The following is a 27,399-nucleotide window of genomic DNA, read 5'->3' as shown; positions in this document are numbered from 1 at the left end:
CTGAATCATTCAATCAAATGATTTGTTCGAAAATGCAGATTCATTCAGCTCCGAGACACATAATGGTTCTGCTCTCGCAGTGAAAGCCTGGATTCTGAAGGCATGCTTTTGTTTGGTTTTTGCAAAGCAAGTGGCAATGTCAGGTTGCACATTGTTAAAACAACAATTGCAATATTATCATAGACATACATTATATTATATATATATATATCAAACATTATAACCAAAAGCATGAGCAAAAGTAATAAGGGATACTTGCATTAGCTACCTTGGTTATTTATTAATTAAAAAAAAAGCAACAACAAGTGAAAACGTTGCGGCTGTGGTCCTCTGGACAACAACTAACTTTTAATTCAAGACAAAGGGGGCTAATTTTTCATCTGACATGCAAACAGTTCCAAACAGCAGCGCCACTAATTCAATTATAGGGAGGAACCTCTACTTAATGCATCAACACCGGTCACACACCAACAAATTCAATTACTGACCTTTGGCTCTAGAGAGTTTGGCTCTAATGACCAGTTGCATGTTAACTGAAAATTAGCATTGCCTAAGGTTTGGTGGGGTTTGCTGAATAGGATGAAAGACTGTGGCTGTCTTTATCAATGAGTCAGGAAAACTTAATTTAAAAAAAAAAAAAAAAAAAAAAAAAAAAATTAAAAAATGCAGCGGTCAGTTTGTTATTATGAACAAGTATTGATCTTGTACATCAGACATACTTTTTCTATTTGTTTAGAAAGGATATAGCATTACTCATGCTAAGGCAAGTAATCCGTTTTGGGCAATAATTAAATACAGATGCCATGCAGTGAGCCCGCCTGGAAAAAGTAATTTACACACTGTGGACACCACATCAGAAATGAACTATAGCAGGGAACGTGCCGATGTGTTAACTGAAGGCAAATCAATGAGAGAGAAAGCTAAAGGTACATTAAAATAAGGAAAGTATAAGCGAGCATTTGGCAAATGTCACTAGGCAAATGGCTTCTATTGGCTTCGTCCGGTGCTACAAATTCCTGCTGTTTTCATTTGGCTTCTTGTGTGCCAGATTGAGTGCATCTAATCCCATGCTTACTGAATACAGGTAAACAAATACATAAGCTTTGGTACCCTGGGAACTTCAACTAAAAGACCTATATTAGTTTCAGCATATTTGTTAGCATCATCAAAAATTAACTTTTTTTTAACAGTTTTAAATATTTTAATACATTTTTTTTTATATAATTACGTGTAAGTGTGTGCGTGCGTGAGAGAGAGAGTTGTATTATTACCTTGTATTGTTATATTGGTTTATATAAATTAACAGTCACTAACTACATTTTCATTTGAATTTGAATTCATTTTTAATATATTCTGCTTCCTGGTTTATGGTGGTGGGGGGGAGGGGAAAAATTCACACTTTTAAGATATTTCAGAACAAACGCATAAATAACGATACTGAATATTGCCTTTCTTATATATTACCCAGCCATACGTTTAGTTAGGTGGATTTAAGTAGTCAAATGTATTAGTATGTTAAGAAATAGAAAGCTTCAATAAGAGAGAGCACTTTTAGGTTGACTTCAGAGATCTTTAAGATCATGAACCTTTCAGAAGAGATGATGAGCCAATCACAAGGAAATGTTCCAGTTGTTACTATTCAGCGATTACAAGCCTGACCATCATGCAGATTTAATGAATGTCCACATCAGTCTTCATATAGCATAAAAGCAATTACACGATCAAAGCAAAGCCTGACACAGAAATATCAGTCTGTTTATGTGTGGAAAAGTGTGCTGTCCCATTACACAGAACCATTTTATAGTATCAGACTCTGAGGAACAAACTCAAAACTTTATTCTATACCTGGTGGGTCCATGAAGTCAAAGTGCACTAGGTCATCGATACCAAGCTTTTTGAGCTGTAGCACAACAGAGCCCAAATTCGACCTGAGAATCTCAGGGTATGTGTTATCCTGAGGAGAAATGAAGATAAACAAAGAAAAAGGAAAACAAATTAGCTGATGTTCTCTATTAACACCTTCAAGCTGCTGCTCCTGAGGAAATATTCCAACTCATTTAGTTGATATGGACATTTTCCATTGTATGTGTACAAAAAGGTGGCTAGAAGTGGCCAGAAGTACTAAAGACTTGTGAAGGAACCAGGGTCTGGCTTGACCACTGAGTTCATCTGCTGTTTGATCAACAAATGACCCAACCAACATCACTGGCATATAATCAAATCGCTTCCCAGATGCCTACAGCAGTAATGATCCGTTTCACAAACCTGCATCTCAGTCTTGTAGGCCTTCTCGGTGTAGAGCCGGAAGCACTTTCCCGGGCGCGTACGTCCAGCACGGCCGGCTCTCTGCTGGGCTGAAGCCTTACTAATAGCCGTTACGAGCAGCGACTCGACTCGAATACGAGGGTTATACACCTGTGCGACAAGAAGGAAAGAGCTGTGTGAATAATAAATGCACACCATTGCACCACAGCAATATGCCAAAGCGAAGCCATCCTTCATCTCTGACTGGACTACATGTATGACAGCAGCAGCTGGGCTAGGGAAATGTCAGCAGAATAAATAACTAGCTTTTCCATCTCAAGTCGCTGTCAGAGCCCCGCCACTGGGTTTATCTGGGGATTTCAGAGGCAAGAGAAACAGATGATGGGGTGAGATTAGACAAGTGAGGCAGAGAAGAGAAGACTAACCTTTTGCTTGGCAAAGCCAGGATCAATTACAAACACCACGCCATCGATGGTCAGGGACGTCTCAGCGATGTTTGTAGAAACCACAACCTATGGGAGCCGAAACAATACGGTCAAGATTGAGATCAAACTGACCAGACAACTCGACAAAGAAATAAAACAAAACACAAAAGCGAAAATCGAAGTCCAGCTGCTTTTTGACTTGTTGTACCAGACACTCTAAAATAACTTGGATGACTATAGATAAAACTTAAAATCAGCATGTAGATTTTGACATTTCTGAAGAAAATGTGAGTGGTGCTTGCCTGAGCTAAACTCACTGCCACAATTGAGACTGAGTGGTTGCCAAGGTGTTGCTATGCAGATACGATGGTGTTCTGAGTGCTTTAACTGTTTCATAAAAATGTAAATATGTTCTAAATGGGTTTTAGAATATCGCTGTGTGGTTGCTACTGTGTTCTGAGTGTTTAAGTACATCGCTATAAAAATGCAGAACGTTGCTATGGTGTACTGAGTGGTTCTTTATGTTATAACATCTTTATGTTTTTATTGAAATGCACTTAAAGGGATAGTTCAAATTCTGTCATTTACTCACCAAACCTGTATGAATTTCTTTCTTCTGCTAAACACAAAAGAAGATATTTTGAAGAATAGACAACTTGAGGGTGAATAAATGACAGAATTTTTTATTTTTTTTTAAGAACATTGCTATGGTGTTGAGTGTTTTTTTTTTTTTTTTACTTATGTTGCTATAAAAATACTATGATGTTCTGAATGTTTTTAGCAACATTGCTGTGGTTGCTATTCTGTTCTGAATGATTGAATTGATTTTTAGAACGCTGCTATGAAGGAATGAACAAAAGGGACAAAAAAAAAAAAAAAAAAAAACTTTAAAATGTCTTAAGAGTAATATCCCTTTACTCAAGTAACACAATGAGAAATTATTCATGTCAGTTGCACAAGTGGTGCGGGACAAGTAATGTGGCTAAGTTGAATACTTGGGGGAGCGGGTTTATTCAAATTTTTAACCACTCTTTACACCAGCAGGGTAGCTTTTTTTAGCACATTTCATTGGTGATTAGACTGTTCTGCACTGCTCTAGGCAAACTAAAAAAAAAAAAAAATCAAATTAAAAAAAAAAGTTCTGTGGTAACTGGAGAGGGGTGAAAAAAGGCAAAAAAAAAAAAAAAAAAAAAATCAGTGGGAATTAAATCCTTAAAGACACTTCAGTGAGCTGTCGCAAGCTGGAAGACTAATACAACCCAACGGGGGAGTAAGGCAACAGTTGCTGCAATCAAGTCAAATCGGGAGTGTGCTGGCTGAGCCGGACTGCTTTCCGCCGAGCAGCCCGTCCAGACACATTACTACTGCTCTTTTTGGCGGCAAGATACACGTCTGTGCACAGCACGCAGCCATCTTCCCCTCCCTGGAGAAGCCCACCTCTAAGAAACTGTATTATTAATGCCACGTCTCGCTCCTTCGCTCTCTGTCCCTTTACAGTACAGGTGGCCTTCATCATGTGTGGTATAGTGACATATTAAATCATCTTTCAGCTAGAGACTGTGGACAGTCTTTGATACACTGAGATGACAGTGTCCAAGACGACAGCTAAAGCTTCAGAAGAGCTTTACAACATTGCATAGGTAAGGGTGGCTTACTGGCCCAAGTCAAAAAAGCCAAATGGGAGTGTCATGCATCACAGAACGAGAAACACCAATCTGAGTCAAGTGACCGGTAGGGCGAAGTCTCTATCATTTTTAATTCAAATCTATGTAAGTGGCCCAGAAAAATCTGAGTAGGCCCCAGAGCTATAGATGGATGTTGTCGATGGATGACAAAGAGAGGCTTACATTGATAGAAAACAACGGTTTTGAATGTTACAAGCATGCAAGTCATGGATTAAATGACTGGAGAAGTTTGGTGCACATCACCAGAGAGAAGACTAACGTTTCACCCGAAGATCAAGTTATAACTGTTTTATTAAAAATTACAAGATCAAAAATAAACTTAAGAAAATGAAACATGCATAGATGAATCATACATAAAATAAAAAAATGAATAGGGTGAATTTCCATTTCATGCCAACTAAGTCTCTGTGATATTCTGGTCCCTAAATATGGCTCAGGTACCCTCTTTCAATTAAAATCTAGGGGATTTTTGCACCTTTTTATCAAAAAGAATTCAGATGTCTTGCAGCAATACGCACATAGTTTGAGCTATAATTCATGCCTACAGCAGAAACAAGCTCTAAAGTTTAATTCATTAGGTTAGGGGTTTATTTAAAATCCTAACCCTAAGTGGGAGCAATAGTATTACGAGTGCTTGCTTTTGCACTCTACTAAAAAATGTTTTGCTATGTAAATTCACTAAATGTAAACTGAGTTTCATAAAACTTTTATTCTGGCCTCCATTACTAACAGAAAAAATGGAGACAAACCTTATATTTCATGTAATTCAGCCTCCTCAAATGCCTTTCAGACACTTAAATCCTACTTTTATAAATGGATTTCTCTCTAGCCACAAAATGCTTGGCTTGATTTCAGCAGTTTTTTTTTTTTTTTTTTTAACTCTATTCATGAAGCCTTTGACCCGATGTAATTCAGCTGCTGAAAAGAACCATCTACCTATATATTCATAGAAAGGCCGGGAGAATTTGCTGAAAAAAGGCCATCTGGAGTCTGGAGACTGGGGGCTACGACCCAGTGCCCACAGAGGGTGCTCCTAACAGACCATTGAATGACAGCGGGGTCCAGAGCACTCCAGACATATGATAAAAAGAAATGAGGGCTCCTAACCAGTCTGCATCCTTTCAGAAAATAGGGCCACCTGGGAAAGACCTTTGAGATGAAATATATTCCAGAGTGGTAGCCATGGAAATTATCGAAAGGTGAGCACCATTGGAATGAATTTCACAGCAAAAACACTAAATGCATTACAAGTACTTAGTCATACTCATTGAACCATGAGGTGTTGAGAAATTGCATCTTTTAGGAGGCAATGATCCATGCGCAAGTGGTCTGGAAAAAAGTTGGCGGGCTGACCGAACAAGGCTAATACCAGCAACATTTCACTTGAATAAGTGCAATTTCAATTCTCTCGAATGAGTCTCTTATTCAATGTTCATTTTTGGTAAAATACCTTAAGGTAGACACATGCCCTACATACCCTACTGGTCATAAGATTGGAATAATTAAGTTTTTTTTTTTTTAAACTTACGTTTTTGAAAGAATTCTCTTATGCACACCAAGGCTGCATTTATTTGATCAAAATTACAGTAAAATAGATATATTGTGAAATATTTAAAACAATTTTTTTTTTATTTGAATATATTTTAAAATGTAATTTATTCCTGTGATGGCAAAACTGAATTTTCAGCATCATTACTCCATTTTGCTCAAGAAATATTATAAATGCTATAAAATTTTGCTGATTATGCTTTTTTTCAGGATTCTATGATGAATAGAAAAGTTTAACAGCCTTTATTTGAATTTGAAAACTTTTGTAACATTATAAATGTCTTTACTGTCACTTTTGATCAGTTTAGTGCGTCCTTGCTGAATAAAAGTATTAATTTTTTTATTATTTTTTTAAATACCTTAAACTTTTAAATGGTAGTTTATCTGTTTCCACAAAAATATTAAGCGGTTTCGATCATTGATGAGAAATGTTTCTTGATCATGCGACACTGAAGACTGGAGTAACACAATCATCGCATGAATAAAATACTTTAAAGTAATTTTTTTTTTTTTATTGAAATAAAATCGTAATAATATTTCACATTATTACTGCTTTTACTGTATTTCTGATCAACTAAATGCAGCCTTGGTGAACGCTTATTTCAAAAGCATTAAAGAAAGCGTATATATCCCAAACTTTTGACTGGTAATGTAACTTGATGGTAGTGTTGCAAACAAATGCTTTTTACAAGTGCATTTTTTGCATTTCTGTTGCGGCACTAAGCCTCTGGTGGGCGATAGAGTCTTACATTCAAATGTTTGTGCCATTAAATCGGATGTGCTGCTATTCAGGCAATTAGCTACAAGCATGTCGACAGTTTTACTTTGAGAAACTCTTTTTAAACTGTTGCTCCGCCATGACAGAAGTTGACCAGACAGAGTCGCTCGCATTTCATATTGAAATATAAGGGAGATCCTGCCTTCAATCACACTGAATTAAATGTGACTATGGAAACCACGGCAATTGCAAACAAACTGAGACGGCTCCCGTCTGTCTGCTTCTATATTGAACTAAACAGACATTTCGTCAGCAATAGCGCAATTCCATTGTGCCTCAGGGTTTTTAAGCAGCATGAGGGGAAGGAGCTCCAAACATCATTATCATCATTATTACTGGGCTGTATCGACAACCTTTAAAACCAATGGATGTAAAACAGACATGCTTATGACTTTGCTTATAGTGAAGAGTGACATCAAATATTTTGGCTACAAGCTAAGGCATGCCTGAACATGGTCTCTATCAGGTTAGAAGTGTGTAAATACCTCACATTCTGCAGCATCTGGAGGAAGACCACTTTCTGTCCAGTTACAGTTATTAACAAGCAAAACTTGCAACCCAAAGCAGGTATTCGTTAAGGATAGTTTTAGGTGGTCAACACATACACGGCAACCTTACTATCTCCTTAATTCTTCCATAACCCTCCATTCCTGCAGTCAGCACAAGGGAGATCTTACCACATCCCAATTAACTCAAGGATCAACAAGAATTTTGCTGCCAAAATTTGCCACAGTCCTCAATTTCCATACATGTGACTGCTGAGAGTCACATGAAGTTAAATCCCATCTAATAAATTCATGCATCAGCAGTGCAATAGGGCTGTTGGATTTGTCCCGAAGGAGGATGTGACTGCACAGGTGCGGATCTCAATATCCACACACGCACCCCGTATCTGCCAAAGGTGGCTTATATGCATTGTATTTAATATATGCCAGAGGGTGTGAAGAGCTGACATTTTTACAAGGTAATCTGAGCCTATCCGTATGTACCGCTGCCACCGAAGGACAGAAAAGCAAGATGCCAGAAAAATAAATCGAAGACACTACAGATACCGCACACTCAAAAAAAAAAAAAAAAAAAGATTTTGCTGCTTGTTTAAATTACTTTGTTAAAATGACCTAATGCAACTAACCTTGATAATGCCAGTATTGAGACCATTAAAAAAAAAAAAAAAAAAAAACTATAAATAATAAAAATGGTTATCTTTAGCATGTTAGTTATTAACCAACACAGGAACTTAAATTTATGAAGTTCCAGGTAATAGTTAAACATCGTCTCATTTTAATTTAGTTTACCCTGATGTACTAAAACAAATGACAAAAGGAACTAGGGATGCTAATGATTAATTGACAAATCGATTAATTGTCGTTAATTTAATCAAAACGTATCGATGGGCAATTAAGCAGGGTCATCATTAGAGTGCATATGGCTCATAAATGTATTAATGTCTTCAAGCCATGCAATGGATTAGGTAGGCTAGCTGTTTATCTTGAAACAAACCAAGGGTCCAAAAACCCTCCAAACAAGTGATTTTACTGAACAAGAACTACTTGTGTAAATACCACAATAAAAGTACATAGAATAAACAACAAGTAATAAGATCCTGGTGGATGAGTGATTTTCCAGCGCCGTGTCAGCTGTGCGCTCCAATATATGGTGCGTAGTAAATCAAGACCAGTCAATCTGAGCTATCAAACCAATCCAAGCATGCTCCAGTGGTAAAACGGTGTCCGATTGGTCTCTACACAATGACCCTCATTTACTAAATGAACGTACGACAGAAAATTGGGTGTACGCTCATTTCCATGCCAAACTTGCCATTTATCAATATGGACGTGAGCGGTGGCTACGATCAAATCTCACATCGGGTTTCAGCTCGTGTTTGTTTCAGAGTTAATGTGAACTTAGGTGCAGCATAGCAAATCTGGTGGAGAATTGTTATGAGAGCATTTTGTTCATTTAGAATATTTTTCTGAACCACCGACGCTTTTTAACTGATCGTTATCCGTTAAACAACAATATTAGTATTTCAAAAAATAGATGGGTGTCTGTGACCCTTTGAAAATAACACATTTTCGTGATTTTTTCTTTTGTTTGTTTTTTCCTGGGGTTTAGTTTTACATGCGCAAATGGCAACATGACACACTAACTCGAGACCACCTACTATGGTTTACTAATGTTTCGAAGTTTCGTCAAAACATGACGCAAAAGCATCATATGTATACTGTTTATATGTGCGTTGGCGGCGCTTTTTCATACCAATACCTGGTATGGTTAGGTCTCTAACTGAAACAAATATGCTTGTTGTATTCTGCTAGGAGAGACCTTTTCAATGATGTATGACAAGCCTATAGTTATTTACGAAGATTTTACGGATCACAATTCCATTTAAAAGCAGTTATTTTTTGATGCTATGAAAATAGAGCACTTCTAATGTCAGCAAATTCAAAAGCACTTGTTAAGTGATGGTCATAATCCCTATATTCACCGTAAAGCCAAGCTTCTAACCTTTAAAATGACGTTTTGTTGGTAAAGCAAATGGTTTTTAAGTAACGTGATAACTTAGTCGAAGTTAGTAAAAAACTACTGTCGGGATTTACTAAAGACACGCAGCGCTGAAAAGGCGTGGACAGTTGTTTTTGCGGCTGACCTTATTGCATGTGCATTTGTAGGAGTTTCCCTTTCAGACGCAAAATTTATGGGAAGAGAGTATTTAAATCAATCACGCAATGTGATTTACTAAGGTTTGTGCTAGTCAATGTACTGGTATTTGCGCCATTATTTAACACCCAAAAAAAGCCTGTCTTAACCCATTTTGCAACACGGCTGAAAATGTTGCTAGTAGGAGGAGACACCGCAGAGAACAGAGAATGCGTGGTAGAAGGGAGAAAATATTTTCCACTCGTATTCATTTCTTTGGAATGCCAGAGGAAGATGTACCCATATATTACATGTAACAAGTTGTGTCGACCCGCACCTGATGAGCATCAGCCTTGCTTATTTGTGAACCCAACGCTAATTTGTGCTGCTCTTGGTAGATTGCATTGGTCATTATGTAAATGATTTGAGTTACGTCTGTGTTCTTTAATTTGCGCGTCAGCAGATCACACGCAGAACTTGCCACTCCCATCAGCGCATTTGTTGAATTGCGTTCACGCTAATTTGCCCTGTTTAGTAAATCTGGCCCTATATCATTAAAAAAATAAGATAAAATAACACATAGCAACAAAATAAATATGTCATTAAATTTTTTCATTTAGAATTGTTATGAGAGCATTTTGTTCATTTAGAATATTTTTCTGAACCACCGACGCTTTTTAACTGATCGTTATCCGTTAAACAACAATATTAGTATTTCAAAAAATAGATGGGTGTCTGTGACCCTTTGAAAATAACACATTTTCGTGATTTTTTCTTTTGTTTGTTTTTTCCTGGGGTTTAGTTTTACATGCGCAAATGGCAACATGACACACTAATCGAGACCACCTACTATGGTTTACTAATGTTTCGAAGTTTCGTCAAAACATGACGCAAAAGCATCATATGTATACTGTTTATATGTGCGTTGGCGGCGCTTTTTCATACCAATACCTGGTATGGTTAGGTCTCTAACTGAAACAAATATGCTTGTTGTATTCTGCTAGGAGAGACCTTTTCAATGATGTATGACAAGCCTATAGTTATTTACGAAGATTTTACGGATCACAATTCCGACCCGCACCTGATGAGCATCAGCCTTGCTTATTTGTGAACCCAACGCTAATTTGTGCTGCTCTTGGTAGATTGCATTGGTCATTATGTAAATGATTTGAGTTACGTCTGTGTTCTTTAATTTGCGCGTCAGCAGATCACACGCAGAACTTGCCACTCCCATCAGCGCATTTGTTGAATTGCGTTCACGCTAATTTGCCCTGTTTAGTAAATCTGGCCCTATATCATTAAAAAAATAAGATAAAATAACACATAGCAACAAAATAAATATGTCATTAAAATTTTTTTTTTTTTTTTTTTTTTTTTTTTTTAATAGAACCTTTTCTGAACAAGCAGTTCTGTTCCCAACATTAGTTTGCATGACAGGGGTTGCAGCATATTCACATCAGCCCCCGTGAATCCATGTTCACTTTCATATTCTTCTGAACAGTGCAGGCAAACAGCGGTGAATGTTTGAACTTCTGAAGCAGCTTATGCCCTGGCTTACGAGTAATCAAACCTCGGAGAAACCCAGAGCCTCTTTAAACATGGAAGTGGTCAGGGGAGAGATGAAATGACAATGCCCTAGCGGAGAGGAATGGACGAGGCAGATACTTGATATCTGAAGCAGGCGGATGCTGATGCTGTTGCTGTTTGGTACATCAAAACACAAACCAGGCATGTAGCCAAGACTTTGTTACGGCTACAAATACAGCCATCAAGTTGAAGGAACAAGAACGAGGAATTTTGCGGATCATTGAACGTTTGCGTTCGTTCATTAGGACATCAGTAATCTTTGCCGCAATAATGACAAGCGGAGCGGTTTCTGTATGGGAAGCTGGGGCGATGACTCATTTATCAACTCATCAGATGTTCAGCTAAATGTTTGCAAACTCATAGCCGATGATCAGCTGTGATATTCTGTCAGATCTTTGGCCCGTCACGCAGGCGTCCAGGTGCGTCAGGGTTGTTTGAGAGAAGTAGTGAAATGGGAACAGAGAAAACAAAAGGACGATTGCGTCTGCACAACCTCCTGCTAAGTGTAAAGGATGACAGATGATGAAACACTTTACAGTGGATGAGCTCTGATAAAACATCTACAGTGAATCTCATTCTTTCAAAGCCAACATGCCAAAAAATGGCAAATGACCATATTCAAGTCAGGAGACAGATGGGAAGCAGAACAGGATGGAGTGAAAGCAAACGGTCCAAAACAGACTCAAGAAGAAAAAAAAAAAAAAAAAAAAATTACTGCTCTAACACTTTTCAAATGATAGAAGGATGAGTAAATTTCCTTTCCAAAATTAGAGAAAAGAATCATATGCTGACAAAAGCAGCATATGTTATGAGTCATTGCTTTACCAAAGCTAAAGATGGAAGGGAAGAAAAAAGAAAACCTAATTTCCACCATTCCTTGCTCCTCATTCTTCCCTTTACAGACAAACTTGAGTCATTCTCTCATCCTCTTCTTTCTTTAAATGGATTGAAGAGGCTACTATGGCTGTGCCAATATGAATATCAATGTTTTGATTGTTTGATATAATATTCCACTGACAAAGGGGAAAGGGATAGCTGACCCAAAAATGAAAACTATTTACCCTCATGTTATTCCAAATCCATTAGACTTTTGTTCACTACTTTTATGATTCATTTTAACGCATGGAAGATTAGATTAAATGGACATTCAATGCATGGACAAAAATTCAGAGAATCAAAGACGAATGAAAGTCTTACGTTTGTTGTTGAGTAATTTTTCATTTTTGGGTCAACAGCCCCATTCACTTTTGTCTGTGGAATGTTAATCTCTCTCCAAAAACAATAAAACACCACACATTAGAGGGACTAAAAGCGATACCTTTCATGAATATGCTGTGTTTGCAGCAGTTCAAAACGCAATCTTGTTACATGTATCGTGATGTGTGGCGGTGATGTTTACCTTCCTGCCGATGGCGCCGCTGGGTTTGCGGGGTGGAGGTGGCTCAAAGATCCTCTGCTGTTGCTGTGGTGGCAGCGTGGAGTAGAGCGGGATAATTTTGATGTCACCAACCTCAGGGCCGAGATCATCAATCTCACGTTTGATCCGTTTACAGGCTTCGTCGATTTCCTAGAATGTAAACAGACTGACGTTAGAGGCCACAGACTGAGGTCCAAAATTACCACTGTCTAAATAATTACAATGAAACAGCAAGTAACTAGGGATGTCCCGATCCAAGTTTTTCCTGTGCCCTGGATCCTATCTGAGTCATTGAATATTGAGTATCTGCCGATACAGAGTCCCGTTTTTCTTCCAGAAAATGGCTAGTTTTTTCCTTCAATTTGACCCAAGACACCTAACAAAAACATTGTAACAAACCACAATGTTCCCTTAGGATTTTGTAACTGGTTCAGTTTCCCTGGGAGTAGAAAATATTTTGAAGGGTGTTTAAACTATTTTTGTCCATACAGCAAATATCACTGGAGTCCAATGTTGTTTTGGACTCCACTGACTTCCAATATATGGAAAATATCTTATTTTATGTTACACTTAAAAGTCATACAGGTTTGGAAAGACTATGAACGAGTAAATGATGACAATTGTCATTTTTGCTGAACTATCTTTTTAAAAACAGGGAGAATAGAGTGTTTTGACACTAATATTATTTTCATACGCTTTTACAACATTATACACTCCAGATCAGTGAGTTGTGTAATCTGCTCTCTATTTGTCCAACTTCAACTCATATCAACTGATTTTGGATCAGCTACCCATTAATCTCCAACTTAGCCACTTTTACAAACATCATTAACTGCTAGATCAATTCCCCAATGCTGGAAACACCAGCATCACTGAGGCTTGGGTGGTTTAGTTGCGGTACAATTGACATGCCAGTTGTGTCGACAGAGTGAGAAAAAGAAAAGCTGGAGTGCATGGCGTGCATGGTGCTTGGGTAAGATCCCTATGGCTGCGCTATCAACAGCGGCAGACACAAGGGCATGTGCACTCTCACACGCAAGCTTTATTATTCCAGATGGCAATGTAGTAGGGCTAATGTGAGATGAGAAAGCGGCAATGATGCATAACCAGGAGCAAATCACAACAGATTAGTTAAGTGATGCTGAACGTCACAAACATTGCGGGCTTGAGATCTAGAAATACATGACAGTCGCCATAGCAAATTAGAGATAGCACCGAACCAACCAGCTCAAATGTGTTTTAAAAAGTACATACTGAAGCACAAACCATTAACAAGCTACACATTTTACAGGAATGTGTCAAAATAAAGTTAATCTAGACCACCGTTACTATTACTAAATGCGTTCTCTCACAAGTCAGAGAAAATATTCACTATATTCACAAATGAAGAATGCTCTGTATTTACTACAAAGCTTTGTCTTTATGCATGAGCACATTACGCTCATCACAAGTGGAATGGTCCTACTGATTTCAAAGTCACAGCTTATGCAGTACTGCCATCCTGAGGTCAAAGTAAGTATTGCGATTTAAACAGGAAAGAGATCAATGATAAACAGTCAAGCAATGATCTCTACAAAAACTTCAGGCTATTATAATAAAGCATTTATCGATGCACTGCGACATCTAAAGGCCCTAAACATCTCAGAGACATTTTACTTGAAACTCTTTCATTGCGTATCCAAGCAGCCATAGCTGATCATTTATCCATAAAAGCATTAAAGCTCGTAAGCGTGCTGATATCCCAGACACGGTAGTCCGTGCACGCTCTACACTGCTCCCTGGGGTACAATATGCGCAGAAAATGGCGCCGGTGGCCATGTGCATCTTAATCAAAGCTCTGCCACAACAGAGCAGGACAAGGCAAATCTGAATGGATTGATCAAATTAGCCAAAGTATTAATAGTCCATCAGCCCTTGGGAAGCGGCAGCTGTCAGGAGGACTGCTATCCGTGCTGCCAAGGCACCGGGGAGAGAGGGACATGCGGCTGTGCCAATGCAGAAGAGCCTGCACCTGGAGCAGGGCGCCAAATCCAGATCCCTCGCTTCTCACAGCGGGCACGATACAATGCTGGAGGAAAATATTTTAAATGGCCCCTTTAATCTACATGCTGCAGATGCAAATTAGCTGGCACAGATCTAAAGGAAAACACTAATCTTAATCAGTGGTAATTTAGACCTGATTTGAACGAGCAAAGTTGAACAAATAACTGCACCGTATCTGTGAGGGTTTTTTCTTTTTGAAAGATTGTGTTGTTTAAAACTAATTGCTGTTTGCAAGTTTGCAAAAAAAGCCTAAAGAGTTAAGTCATCCATTTCTTCTGCGGAGTTTCGTTCCATTAACAGGACCAAAGAAAAATAAGTAACCTTTTTATCCCCTATAACGGAGTGGACAAACAGTGTAAATTGCTGAACTAAAATGAGGCGCCTTAATTGATCTAAAGGAACAAACTGAACTACTATGTGACTAGCATAAAAAACACATTCTTGGCCTAGATTTTAGCATATTCAATCATTCTTTAAATGGGTGAAATATAATAGCCAATTCCACTACTGTGATCATTAGTCTCGTCATATGCTTAAGATGGGAAATGCTTAAGCACAGCACACTTTCAACTGCCCTAGTCCATTTGAAGTCCGTTAACCTAATTAAAAACACATTAACAAGCCACCAAAGTGAATACCTGCAACGCTAGATCTGAAATTCTTTTTTGTTCTTCGCTTGGGGGTAAAAAGAAGTTTGAAATACCTTTGCAGCTATATGCTGTTAGCGAACATACTGACACCACTCACATGCTGGGAGTGGCATTTAGATGAATGTGTGAATATGAGTTGAGCTTTACTCTCAGTAACAAAAGCACTCAACAAAAATGGCGGCGAGAAAACAGAAGTTAATAAGAAAGCATCTGATTATGGGTCATTGACAAATAAAGCATCAAAAAAGGTGTTTTTTAAAAAAAAATCTTTTCAAAACTGGTGTAATGCATATTTTTGAGTCATGAACAATGTTTAAGTAAGTTTTAGTTGTTAAATTCATTTTTCAGGTGGTACAACCAAATAGTTGTATGTATTTATACTATAGTTCTTTGTCAAGCTGTTTCGAACCCCAAACATTTTGTTTCAGCCTCATTTTGTTCGAAATTGAGTCACACTAGTTTGCTCTCTGACTTCATTTGAAATATATCAGGATCTTTAGTGTGAGTTATAGTCACAAGTTGTGTAATTTCTTTTATGTAAACACACTAATTAGGAATGCCTTATGTAGGTTGACTTCCTGTATAAAAATGTTGGTGATTTCAACATTGCTCTGTTGGTTTGAGTATCCTGACACAGCAACTGCTTGCTCAACCAATGGCGTGAGTTTGGGGCAGGACTGTGTTTGGCAGGACAAATGGTAGGGCTGCACAATATTGGGGAAAAAAAAAAAAAAAATTACATTGTGATATTTTGTTTTTCTGCAATATGAAAATTTCACCAAATGGTTTGAATAGCTATATTTGTAAAGAACTAATCATTTTAGGATGATTGGGGTGATTTTGAAGACAAATTACAAGCAAAGCTAAACTCAATAGAACAAAGATACAAATGGAGTAAGCAGTGCTTTGTTTTTCAGGTAAATCAAACTGTATTCGGCTACAGACATTGAATAATCAAATGTAAAATAACACTACATAGTCTGTATAAATTAAAATAACTAATTAATACAATTTATCTTTGTTAAAGCAACAAAAGTGATTTTTTTCCTCTCTCTTTTGTTGTTTGATTAACATTGGTGACAAACAGCTGTGGGTTTATTAGGCTGTTGTCACTTTAAGACGAATGCAAGGATCCAATATAATGATACGTGTCAGTTTCTCTCAGTTTAGAGTTTACAACACATAACTGACTGTGTTGACTGCTTTGACTTAATTTTGCGTGCACGTGCCCGTTCAAGCTCAAAAAGAAGAGGAAGAGAACTGAATTTGGTGTTTAACGTGCTGTGCACACACAGAAAACCGTGCGCAAGTTCCAGTCTTCTTGTGCCTGATGTTTAAACTGATAGGACCTAAAAACACACGCAAATGATAAACTTTTAGTCTATGATTGTTAAACTTTACAATTAATCCACGAATCACATGCGTTCCGAACTGGGGGGCAGTTGGCAAATACGGATCACAATCAACTACAATCCCTATTCTTGACATCGCACATCCTGCTACGTGACTATCGTGGATGCGTACATGGTGATATTGATGCTAAACAATATATCGTGCAGCCCTAGTAGATTTGCAAGTGTTTAGAACAATATTTTAATATATAACATTTGAAACCACTAGCAATGCAGAAAATGCACACTTAAACATCACAAGTGGAAACACAGAATTGGTCTGTTCATGATGAAGATCGGTCGCTTGTATTCGCTGACATTCTGGACTTGATAATGATTAGTTCACTGCAAAGAGAACAATCCTGCGCATCAATAAATCTCCACTCAATTATCATCCAATGGTGGTGGAGACACTCCAACTGCAACTTACTTCATTCATTCTGCAACGAGCCAGCGATCAATCTCACACCTGCAAATGAAAACGGATGTACACGACCAGACCCACTGGAGAAACTAATGACGGGAGTCGGCCGTTAATAAATAGGGTGTCAAATTATCTGATTAGGTGGATGGTGCAAAGATGTGACTTTTCTTTGAAAAAGGAAGTGAGAAACAAATGAAGGAAGTACAATGTTCAGTTATTTGACAAGTCAGACTCAACGTGGCATAAAAGATCATTTGCCTGGCATGTTTTGCAAATGCAGTTTTGAATCTTCTGAATTACTTTAATTGCATAATTTCTGTCTTCTCATTATCTTAATGTAAAGCATCTAAGGAATTTAAGTTATTTTGTCTTTGATCCTTGCAAAAGGAGAAAAGGAAGAGAACAAATAAGCAGGGAACGCTGGTGAGTCTCCATCTGTGACCGTATTTATCATTTGGGTGGGTCTCTGACCCTCCACTGCGCTCAGGTGAGCACTGGTTGGTGGAGACGTAAAATAATAAATGGCTTAATTTCAGGGCTGAATCTAGGTCATTCTCTGCCATCTCTCACAGGCTTTTGCCTTTGCGCCAAGGCCAGCTGTGTTCATGGCCATTATCAATCTAAGCATTGATCTCTTCTGCACTATTTAACTGTTCTGTGCGAGGCAGCTTGAAAAAATGTCAAAAATGACAAATGTGGCTCATAATGAGCATCTTGAATGTGAAGTCAAAGCTACACACAACCAAAACAACAGGAAGCACCCACAGTTGGGTTTTATTGTTTTCTTTTACAATATTTGTATTTTAATACTTGATAAATGCCATGTGACTAAATCACTCTGGAGCCGCAGACAGTCACGTCATGACACCGCTGATTATCTGATAGCACTACAAACCCAAACCCTTCACTAGTGCCTATATAGAGCTGTGATATCAAACGCAGCAGACAATCAAATATAATTAAATGTTTTTGTTTGCAAGCAACATATAATTAATCTAGGCAAAATAAATGACTATCACTATCTGAGAGCTGCATGGTTGATCGTTGTTCAAAATTAGTTACTAGTAGCAGTATTATTTTAGTATTTATATATTATTTTAGCATTCATTAATATTTTGAATAATCCTTAATTTATATACTTAAATTGCAAAAAAAAAAGAAAAGAAAAAAAGTGTATATGTTCAATACTCACTGTTGTGTGTGCACTTGGATGGGTGAAATGCAGAGCACAAATTCCGAGTATGGGACACCATACTTGGCTACATGTCATGTCATGTCCACTTTAATTTTAGTGTTTGAGTATTTTAATTTTTTTTGTTTATAATTTTTTTTTTTTTTTTTTTAAATAAATGAAATATTTTGTCTACAGATATATGACAGATGGTATGTTACTCCGTGAGTTTTATATTTTATTTCATTTTTTTTTTATTATTATTATTTCATTTCAGCTTTACATTAATTGCTGAAATATTTTTTATATATTCTATAAAAAATATTTTTAATATAATATTTTTACTTAGTAACACTGGTAACACAGCAGCTAGGCTGACTATATAATATAATATAATATAATATATAAGTAACATGCTTGGACTTTAGACAGAGTTCATAAGTAAAATTAAAGAACTTTTCCCGCATTTTCCAAGTACAGTCAGTGCTTTTCAAGTGCAGGGAAGCAGTTTATAATAAACTAAGGAAAAAATATCAAGCATTTTCGAGGACGATACTCAATTCAAGCACATTTCAAACCTTGAAAACATAACGGTTAAAATCAAGCATTTTCCACAAATCCTCCAGGACATCAGTAACATTACCTCCTGTCCAGTGAGGAAGAGCAGTACATCGCCCTCATCTTCCTCACACATATGGATCTGGATGACTGTGCGAATGGCCGCTTCCAAGTAGTCTCTCTCCGGCTCGGGCGTGTAGAAGATCTCCACGGGATGCGTCCGGCCGGGAATGGTGAGCAAGGGGCAGTTGTCGAAATAAATCTGGAACTTTCCAGCGTCCAGAGTGGCACTCATTACGATGACCTGGGGAGGAATAAACAGACTGAATTGGCTTTTGAACGGACAACCATTTCACACAGCACTTGGTAAAAGCTGCTACTCTCTGCCCGTGTCTACAGCGAGCACATCTCGTTCTCTCTGGGGACATTATGATTCTAATGGAGGAAAAAAAAAAAAAAAGCACAGAGCCATTTTGAGGTCCACCCAGCACCTTTCCACATCATGACACGTTATAATTGCTCTTAAAGCATATTAAACTTTAAAGCCGGATGGGGACACGGGGCCAAGGGATCACTTGGAGTCACCTAGACCTTATTTAACAGTCTCTGAACACATGTATAACCTTTGATTTGTTCCTGACAACAAGTAGTCATTACCCATCTGCTTTATGAGAATCGGTCCAGCACATTTCAGCCATAAAACTCGCTGCGCTTCTGCTCTCCTTGGGCTGATGGCTTTCAAATGGGCTGACCCAGCAGCAGTCGCTTTACCTCCACTAAAGCGACTGGCTGTGCATTTCTGAGTGGAATGGCCACGTTTGTCTTCAAACAAACGGCCACACAGCTGTCAGGTGTGTGAGCAGCTTCATCAGGCAACAGTCCGATGAAGAATATACAGAGAGACAGACACGCTAACAAAATGATTTGCATTTGCTATGAGGACAATTTCTCCTGGCTCAGCTTGATTCAGCTTCATAACTGAAGCTTTTCTTTCTATGACTTTGAATGCATGTTTATGTAACCGATTATTCAAACAGAAACCATCAGGTCTATGGAAGTCTTTCAATGACAAATGTATGAATATAGTACCTAGTTATTGTAATTACTGTAACAACTACATTGAATATACATACAGAATAGGACTGTAATATAAAGTCCAACTAACCCTAAACCAAACCCTAAACCCCTATAGTAAGTACACGTTCATTAATATTACTTAGTACCCGTTTCTATAATTACACTCTAACAAGGGCACCTTAAAATAAAGTGTAATCGATCATTAAGATGCATTTAGAAAATTGACGGGGTGAATTTCCATTTTAAGTTGACTTCTTCCCTACATATCCCCCACTTCATATGAAATAAAAAACAACCACAAGGTGGTGCAAATACATGGTCAGCATGACATACCTTAAGGTCGGACCTCTGACGGACCACTTCTTTGAGGACACCCATCAGAATATCTGTGGCTAATGTGCGCTCGTGAGCCTCATCGAGAATAATGACACCGTATCGCTCCAGTAAGGGGTCGTTCATAGCCTCACGGAGTAACATACCATCTGTCATATATCTGTAGACAAAATACATTTTTAAATCACTCTTCATCATCTCAGGTATCAACAAAAACGACCAAATGTGTGTTTTGTTTTTTGTCAAATTACCCAACTAATCTAACACTATCTTGAAAAAACATGTACAGATTATTTGATGTCTCAATCTTTGTTTTCTATAACTTACTTTAGTATGGTCTTTGCAGAGCTACAGTCCTCAAATCTGATTGAGTACCCAACCTCCTGCCCCAGCATGACGTCCATTTCATCCGCCACTCTCTGAGCCACACTCATGGCTGCCACCCTACGTGGCTGCGTACAAGCCACGCCACGCTTCGGGCCAGGGAGGGACCTCACCATGTCCACACACCACTGAGGGATCTGAAAAAGAGGACGTGACCAAATCATTATTACACTCTACTGTGTTTCTCAGGTCTTTCCTTAAACCAAATGAATGAGTACATTTGTTAATATATGGTCCCAGTCTCAGATTCCCTCTCGGCAATGTCATGAAAAAGTGTATTATTTAAAATATTTTATCTAAATTGCAGAAACTAACAAAACAATAAAGAAATATTGTACTGTAAAATAAATTTCATAAAATAAAATTATTACTATTCAAAACATTAATAATTTAGAAATAAAGAAATTACTAGTGTACAGTAAAAATCCTAGTTAAAACAATAATATACATAAAATAATTATTGTATTATAATATTATAGTAATAAATATTTGATTTTACAGAACAACAACAAGATTATAATACTAATATTTATGGTCATCCTAATTTCTTTGCTTTCAATCATTAAACTATTGAGTTTCTGTTTTGGCAGAAAAGTGAAGCTCACCCAAAAATGAAAATTCTGTCATCACTCAAGTTGTTCCAAACCTGTAAGGTTTTCTTTCTTCTGCTGAACACAAAAGAAAACATTTTTAAGAATACTGGTAACCAAACAGTTGATGGACCCCATTGACTTCCATAGTATTTTTTTCCTACTATGGAAGTCAATGGGGTCCATCAACTGTATGATTACCAACATTCTTCAAAATATCATCTTTTGTGTTCAGCGAAAAAAAAACTCATACAGGTTTGGAACAACTTGAGGGTGAGTAAACGATGACAAAATTTTCATTTTTGGGTGAACTATCCCCTTAAAGCTTCTCTCTTTTGTTGACAACAGATTTATAAATGATTACAAATTTGTGAAGATGGTCGGTGCACGTTGAGTTTTCAAAAAAGTTATAATTGACCTAAACACACAGCGTTTGTAGTAGAGCTTGTATGGAGCAATATGATTAAATTGCAGAATTTGTGATTTGATAATTGCACTAAGCCATATCGTGTTTTTATGACCTTGCATTGTTAAAATTCATTAAAAAATTTGCCAACCAATCGGCAGGCAACACTGCTATACAGTATAGTTGGTGTAAAAATACACAGATTTTTACTCATATGTGGCACTTGGCAAGTGTTAATTTTGGACCCTGGGTGAGATGCTAGCTCATGCAATCCATGCATGAATTTTTTTTCTTTTTCAGTTTTACACAATTCACATGGATCATACTTAGAAAATATGGAAATTTCACTAGCTTGTGAAAAGCTGTAAGGAATTAGGAAAACTTTGTGCTGTCTAACCTGTGTTGTTTTTCCAGAGCCTGTCTCTCCAACGAGCACAAAGCTCTGATGACGGTTGAGGATGTCATTAAAACGTTCTTTGTACTCCCAAACGGGCAACTGCAGCCTCTTCTTGAGGATCTCGTAGTAACGCGGTGTGTGAGGCAGGTTAGTGAAGGGGTTGATCTGCTGATTCATGGCTGTCTGCTTCAGAGGAAGCATCCCACCGGCTGGCAAGCTGGAGCTGAGGGGCACGCTAGATCCCTTGCTGTCTCTCTCTCGGTCTCGATCACGGTCTCGGTCTCTGTCGCGGTCACGATCGCGATCCTTCGACCGGTCTTCCCGATCTCTGTCCCGGTCCTTACTGATGGGAATAGTAACACAAGCAGGGATTTTGGTTTAATACTAATGTTTTAGTTTCCTGGAAAACCAAAAGTTAATGCTCAAACGCATAAGACGTTCATGAGAATGTGTTTAAGCATGCAATTACATGACTTTGTTAACCAACTCTTACATATCTTTTTAAAAAAAGACTTCAGTGTTATAGAGCTGTTGGGTTTCAGTTGCACTTTTTTAGAAAACCTTACTTACCATTGGTAAATATCAATTATTAATTTGTGCAACCAATTCATTCTTTTAATAACTTCAAGATAGGCTAGCAACTCATGTCAGCGGTGCATTGTGTTTTATGCCCTTATTTATATTGTTTTGTTTATGCCTTGGAAATTGAGGCAGCTTGTCTGTCGGTGGTTGTTCAGTACATAAATCATGAAACCGAGTCTCTTAGAGGCCAGAAAAATCTTCAAGATTTCAGATATCTACAAGTGATTGGAAGTCATGTCACTTCTGTTGGCTGTTATCGGTCACTTTGAAATGTGTTAAATATTGTGATGTAAAGACAAGAATTGTCAAATTTGATTTCATGCTGACTTTAATGTTGGGAGATTTTAATTTTTTATGTTGATCAGCTGGAAAATACATTTAAATCACATTATAGATTGCAGAAGTCCACACCCACTTTTTTTACGCAGCCTCGGTTACGCAAGTATTTTTCCCAAAGGGATTTTAAAAATGTGTTTTTAAAGAGAACCAAATCAACCTACAAGGTAAATCTCAACATTAAAAGCTTTGATTTTAAGCAAAAGGGTATTTAAAAATCAGGCAAAAAGTCTGTTCTTGATGCATTTAATGAGGGAAAGGACTAAAATTAGGGCTGCACGATTATGACAAAAATCATAATTGTCGATTATTCCCTTGAAATAGTAATTGCGATTATTAATTATCACAATTTACATTGAATGATGTATTGAATAGCTTTATACCATTATTTGAAGCAACTGCATGCCATATTTGTATAAAAATAAAAAAAAATTTGAAAACAATTTTTTTTTTTTTCTTTAGCATTAAACCTCAAATGTCAACTATATATTGGTGTGGTTTCTTCTTTAAATAATAAAAAAAAGTCAACATATGCATGGCTTTTGCCACCAGTGTGGTTCCCCGAGAACTAATGTTCCCCTAGGGCCTAAAGTGACGTAAACTGCGCTTGTTGTTGGTACTTTTATTTTGACGGCACAGCGGACTTTTATTTTGACAGCGGTGAGAACTATACTGTCATTCCGGCGTAATGATCAAGGAACTTTGCAATGATATTACGCAGCGTCTGTGACCCCCTGCTTGCACAGGGAGCGTGCCTTGCAACCATAGAGACGTTTGTGAGAGACTGCGTAATACCATTGCGCCTGCTGCACCCATGTTACGGCAGCAAAGCTCCTTGATCATTACGCCGGAATGACAGTATAGTTCCTAGTCATATCGGCCTAGAAAATCGCAACTTTTAATTTTCCTTCGGCCTTAGTACACGATGTAACTACAGAAGAGTCAAGTTTTAAATAGGAAAAATATTGAAACTCTTTGGTCATTTTTTAACGAGATGCTAATGGTCTAATCAGATTCAATGAACTATGCTAAGCTATGCTAAAAGTGGTACCGCCAGACCCGGAGATCGGCTGAATGGATTCGAAAACGGTAAAACTCAACTGTTTAACTCTAGGGGAGTTGGAAAATGAGCCTATTTTCAAAGAAAGTGGAGTGTTCCTTTAAAAAGCGATTTCTGTATAAGAAAATATCTCCCTTTGCTTTGAACTTCATAACTTTGCAGACGTTGTTTATTGCTCTAACAGCAACATTACACACTAACTAAAATTAAAAAAGTGAACAACCTCGAAACTCAAAAGAGGTCTGCCTTTAAAGAGTTATCATACAGTATCAATTCCCTTATGAATGAATGGGGTTTTTACTTCCAGAACCTGACTGCTGCACATTAGGTTTTATTATTAAGAATTATTAATACATTTAAAAAAAAAAAAAAAAAAAGAGGTAATTGCGACTTTTTAATCTCACTATTCTGACTTTTTTTCCCCCCTCACAATTGTGAGATGTAAACACACAATTCTAACTTATTTTTTGCAGAATTGCAAGATATAAACTCAGAATTGTGAATTATAATATATCTCACAATTCTGACTTTATAACTCACAATTGCAGGTTCATATCACGTAATTCTGAGAAAAAACATCACAATTGCAAGATGTAAACTCGCAACTGCAAGAAAAAAGAATTGTGAGATTAAAAAGTGGCAATTACCTTTATTATTTTTTATTCAGTGGCGGAAACAAGCTTCCATACTATGTCTGGTTACCACCATTCTTCAAAATATCTTCTTTTGTGTTCAGCAGAAGAAATTCATACAGGTTTGGAACAACATGAGGGTGAGTAGATGACAGAATTTTCGTTTTTGGGTGAACTATCCCTTTAAGGATGATTGCATTTGCAGTAAATAATCATGAAACATTTTTTGGCTTAATGTCTTTGTTAGGAAGTTTTTGACAATCACACAATCAAACCGTAATCATGGTTCTAGTACATTTTATTCGTAACATTTACGCTATTTCTGCTGTTAAATTAAAAGAACAGTAAACTCATTGATTCACTACGTTCAATCATCGGTTCAACAAGTTGGCGACCTAACCCATTTGGTTCCGACACAAAAGAACGATTCGTTTAAGATTCGGACAACGCTACTCACATTCGACTACGAGCAATCATTAAAAAAAAAAAAATTAAAACTCTTATTTAAAATAAAATAAAAACAAATTCCATTGAAAACTACACATGATCCCAAGTTAAACAGTAGGCCGCGTTTTAACCGTGTGCAACCAAAAATCCGGCTCATTAGTAGAAGACCTGAGAAATTACACTCTCACATCCCCAATATTTATTTATTTAACTTACTACTTTCATTTATAACAATTTACTTTTTCTAGTTAGTTTCATCGCAGACAGTTTCAGAGCCGAGTGAGCCACATTCCGACACCGGCAAAGTCAGGATTATACAACATATTTACACTAGTGTTTATGTAGCGGCCTTCTTTAAAACACATCTATGCTCCACAAAGGTTTCCAGTCTGCTTCTTTACACACAGCGAGCCAGAACTAGAAAGTTACGAATCAAGAAAACAAGTGAAATGTAAATATTGTATGCTGTATGTCAAGCCGCTGCTGTGCACGCGAGCAGACCCATGCAGCCTAGTGAGCGCACGTGCTAGCGGCACTAGTCACAAAGACCCGCGCGCTTCTGTGCAAACAACGCTTTTCCTGAGTGTTATAATAACCTCTGCGGATATCAGCTGTGTATTTTATACATATTATTTATTAGCGACTATGTCAGAGTCCGTGGAATATTAAAGCCACACCAGCACGAGTGTGTGAACATGCTAGTGCTACCTAGCCGCTCTTTCCCTCCTCAGCGTACAGATAAAGCCCTCCTCAAGCTCAACATACCCGTCAGAAGATCTCTTCTTGCTCGACGAATAATCATCGCCTAAATCCAACCGATGCCGTTTTGACATCTCGTAATAGAAAGATTAATAAGGTAACAGAGGAAAGAGTTTGTCGGTTACTCCAACGCAGCCGCTGCTCTCTCTCTCTCACTCATACACGGCTAAACGACAAGATGGCTACCGGAAGCACTTACCTCATCATTATCATTTCAAGTGCACTGAGGATAAACACACCATACACCTCTGTTTATCCATATTATTCATTGCAGTTCTCAGTGAATTTTGGCCAAATATTAAAAAATAAGTATGCTAAATAATGGACGTTGTTTATGATCTACATGCAGTCCGCGGAGGATATCATATTATATCTAGCGCCAAATAAAGACGACCGCCTCCTCGCTGAGCTGCAGTTCCTGCTTTCACCGCACGGGGCTCTACAGAGTTTCTGGCCTTGGATTTTTTTTTTCACTCACCTCCAATACAAGTAGACTACATTACAACAGCGAATTATTTTATTTTCATACAATAGGCCTACATGAAACAATTTCTGTGTCTTTTTATTTATTTATTAGAAGTGTCTCTTATAGAATCTTTTTAGCAAACGTGAAAGAAAACTTTGATAACTTTTGTGAAAAAGAAGTAGCTACACTTTAGATTAGCCTACTTACTATAGGACTGAATGTAATGTTTGCAGACACTTCATTGACATAATTCATAATTACTTGTCTTTAAAATATGGTTTGACAAGCAATTATGGGAAACTAAAATGTACTTTCATGTAAAAATGTAATATCATGTAATTTCTATTGAATATTGTGTCATGTATATTTCAGTATTTGTAATGCTGCTAACCCGTTTTCGTTTTGTTTTGTTTTTTGCTGTGAAACACAGAGGAAGAAGTTAGGCGCAGAAGAAAGTCGCAGATTTGAAACAACGTGGTGAGCAAAAAATTCAATGTTCATTTTTGTATGAGCTATCCCTTTCACAATGACACTAAAAGATGTCTCAGTAAACACTGACAAACACATATTGTCTGATGAAAATTTGCCAGATGGAACATACTAGATGTGAAGTTTTTAGCATACTGTATTTCTATAATGTTTAGTCAAAAGTTCATTTTCAATATCTGATTTGTAAATCCCCAAAACCTGTATTGGCATCCCTTGAGAGAATCTTAAATCAAGTCTCTGAATGTACTGAGCTCTTGTACATCTCAGACAGCTCCTATGATAATTTACCGCAATGAATCAGCTAGTGCAGAAGACAATCATTGCCACCGACACAGGTAATTACACAGCCTAGGCATGGCTAACAAGCTACATAATAGCAGCTGGATCATTGGTCGTGGCTGGGAATTGATGGTGATGGGAAAAACAAAGTTAACGTTAACAAGACTTTGCACTACTCTCTGTATAAATCTGAAATACAGGGCATTTTTACTTCCGCCTTCAAAGACAATTAAATAAAAGTCCACTGCATGTGAAATAGGCTTGTCAGGCTTGGGACAGAGTCGGTAGAAATGGTTTCTTGAAACAGAAGAACTGTCAGATATTCACATATGAGTGTTACCACATGTGAGATGAATATTTTCTAAGAAGTGGCATCAAGCATGAACTTCAAGTGGAATTGGATTTGCAGAGCATATAAAATCAGTTTCATGTGTGCTATTACTAACAACAAATTTAATATGTCTCATTTATAGTAAAACGTTTAGGCTTCACCCTATTTTTATCTACTCTTTAAAATGACAGTACTGTAACTAACCAAATATAACAAGGAAAGTTAACGTGGTTAACTTGTGGTTCCACA

The 27,399-nt window shown here is 37.5% G+C and overlaps 1 protein-coding gene across 2 annotated transcripts in view; it reads right to left on the bottom strand.

Annotated features, from left to right (window-relative positions):
- Positions 1 to 25,991, bottom strand: part of dhx15 (DEAH (Asp-Glu-Ala-His) box helicase 15) — a 33,934-nt gene extending 7,943 nt beyond the window's left edge. Inside the window, exons 1-9 of one of the 2 annotated variants that reach the window (XM_051900650.1) lie at positions 25,785 to 25,991; positions 21,770 to 22,112; positions 20,320 to 20,513; positions 19,993 to 20,152; positions 18,668 to 18,886; positions 12,328 to 12,495; positions 2,691 to 2,777; positions 2,266 to 2,415; positions 1,846 to 1,954 (exon numbers count right to left, since the gene is read on the bottom strand). In XM_051900650.1, the coding sequence (XP_051756610.1) occupies positions 1,846 to 1,954; positions 2,266 to 2,415; positions 2,691 to 2,777; positions 12,328 to 12,495; positions 18,668 to 18,886; positions 19,993 to 20,152; positions 20,320 to 20,513; positions 21,770 to 22,112; positions 25,785 to 25,798 (1,444 nt within the window). In that variant the 5' untranslated portion in view covers positions 25,799 to 25,991. The other variant, XM_051900649.1, reaches the window with a different exon arrangement.
- Positions 25,992 to 27,399: the final 1,408 nt, after the last annotated feature.

The sequence above is a fragment of the Ctenopharyngodon idella genome, chromosome 7 (genome assembly GCF_019924925.1).
Source record: "Ctenopharyngodon idella isolate HZGC_01 chromosome 7, HZGC01, whole genome shotgun sequence".
Lineage (NCBI taxonomy): Eukaryota > Metazoa > Chordata > Actinopteri > Cypriniformes > Xenocyprididae > Ctenopharyngodon > Ctenopharyngodon idella.
Note: the sequence above shows the minus strand (reverse complement) of the source record. Positions and strands in the feature narration are given on the sequence as shown.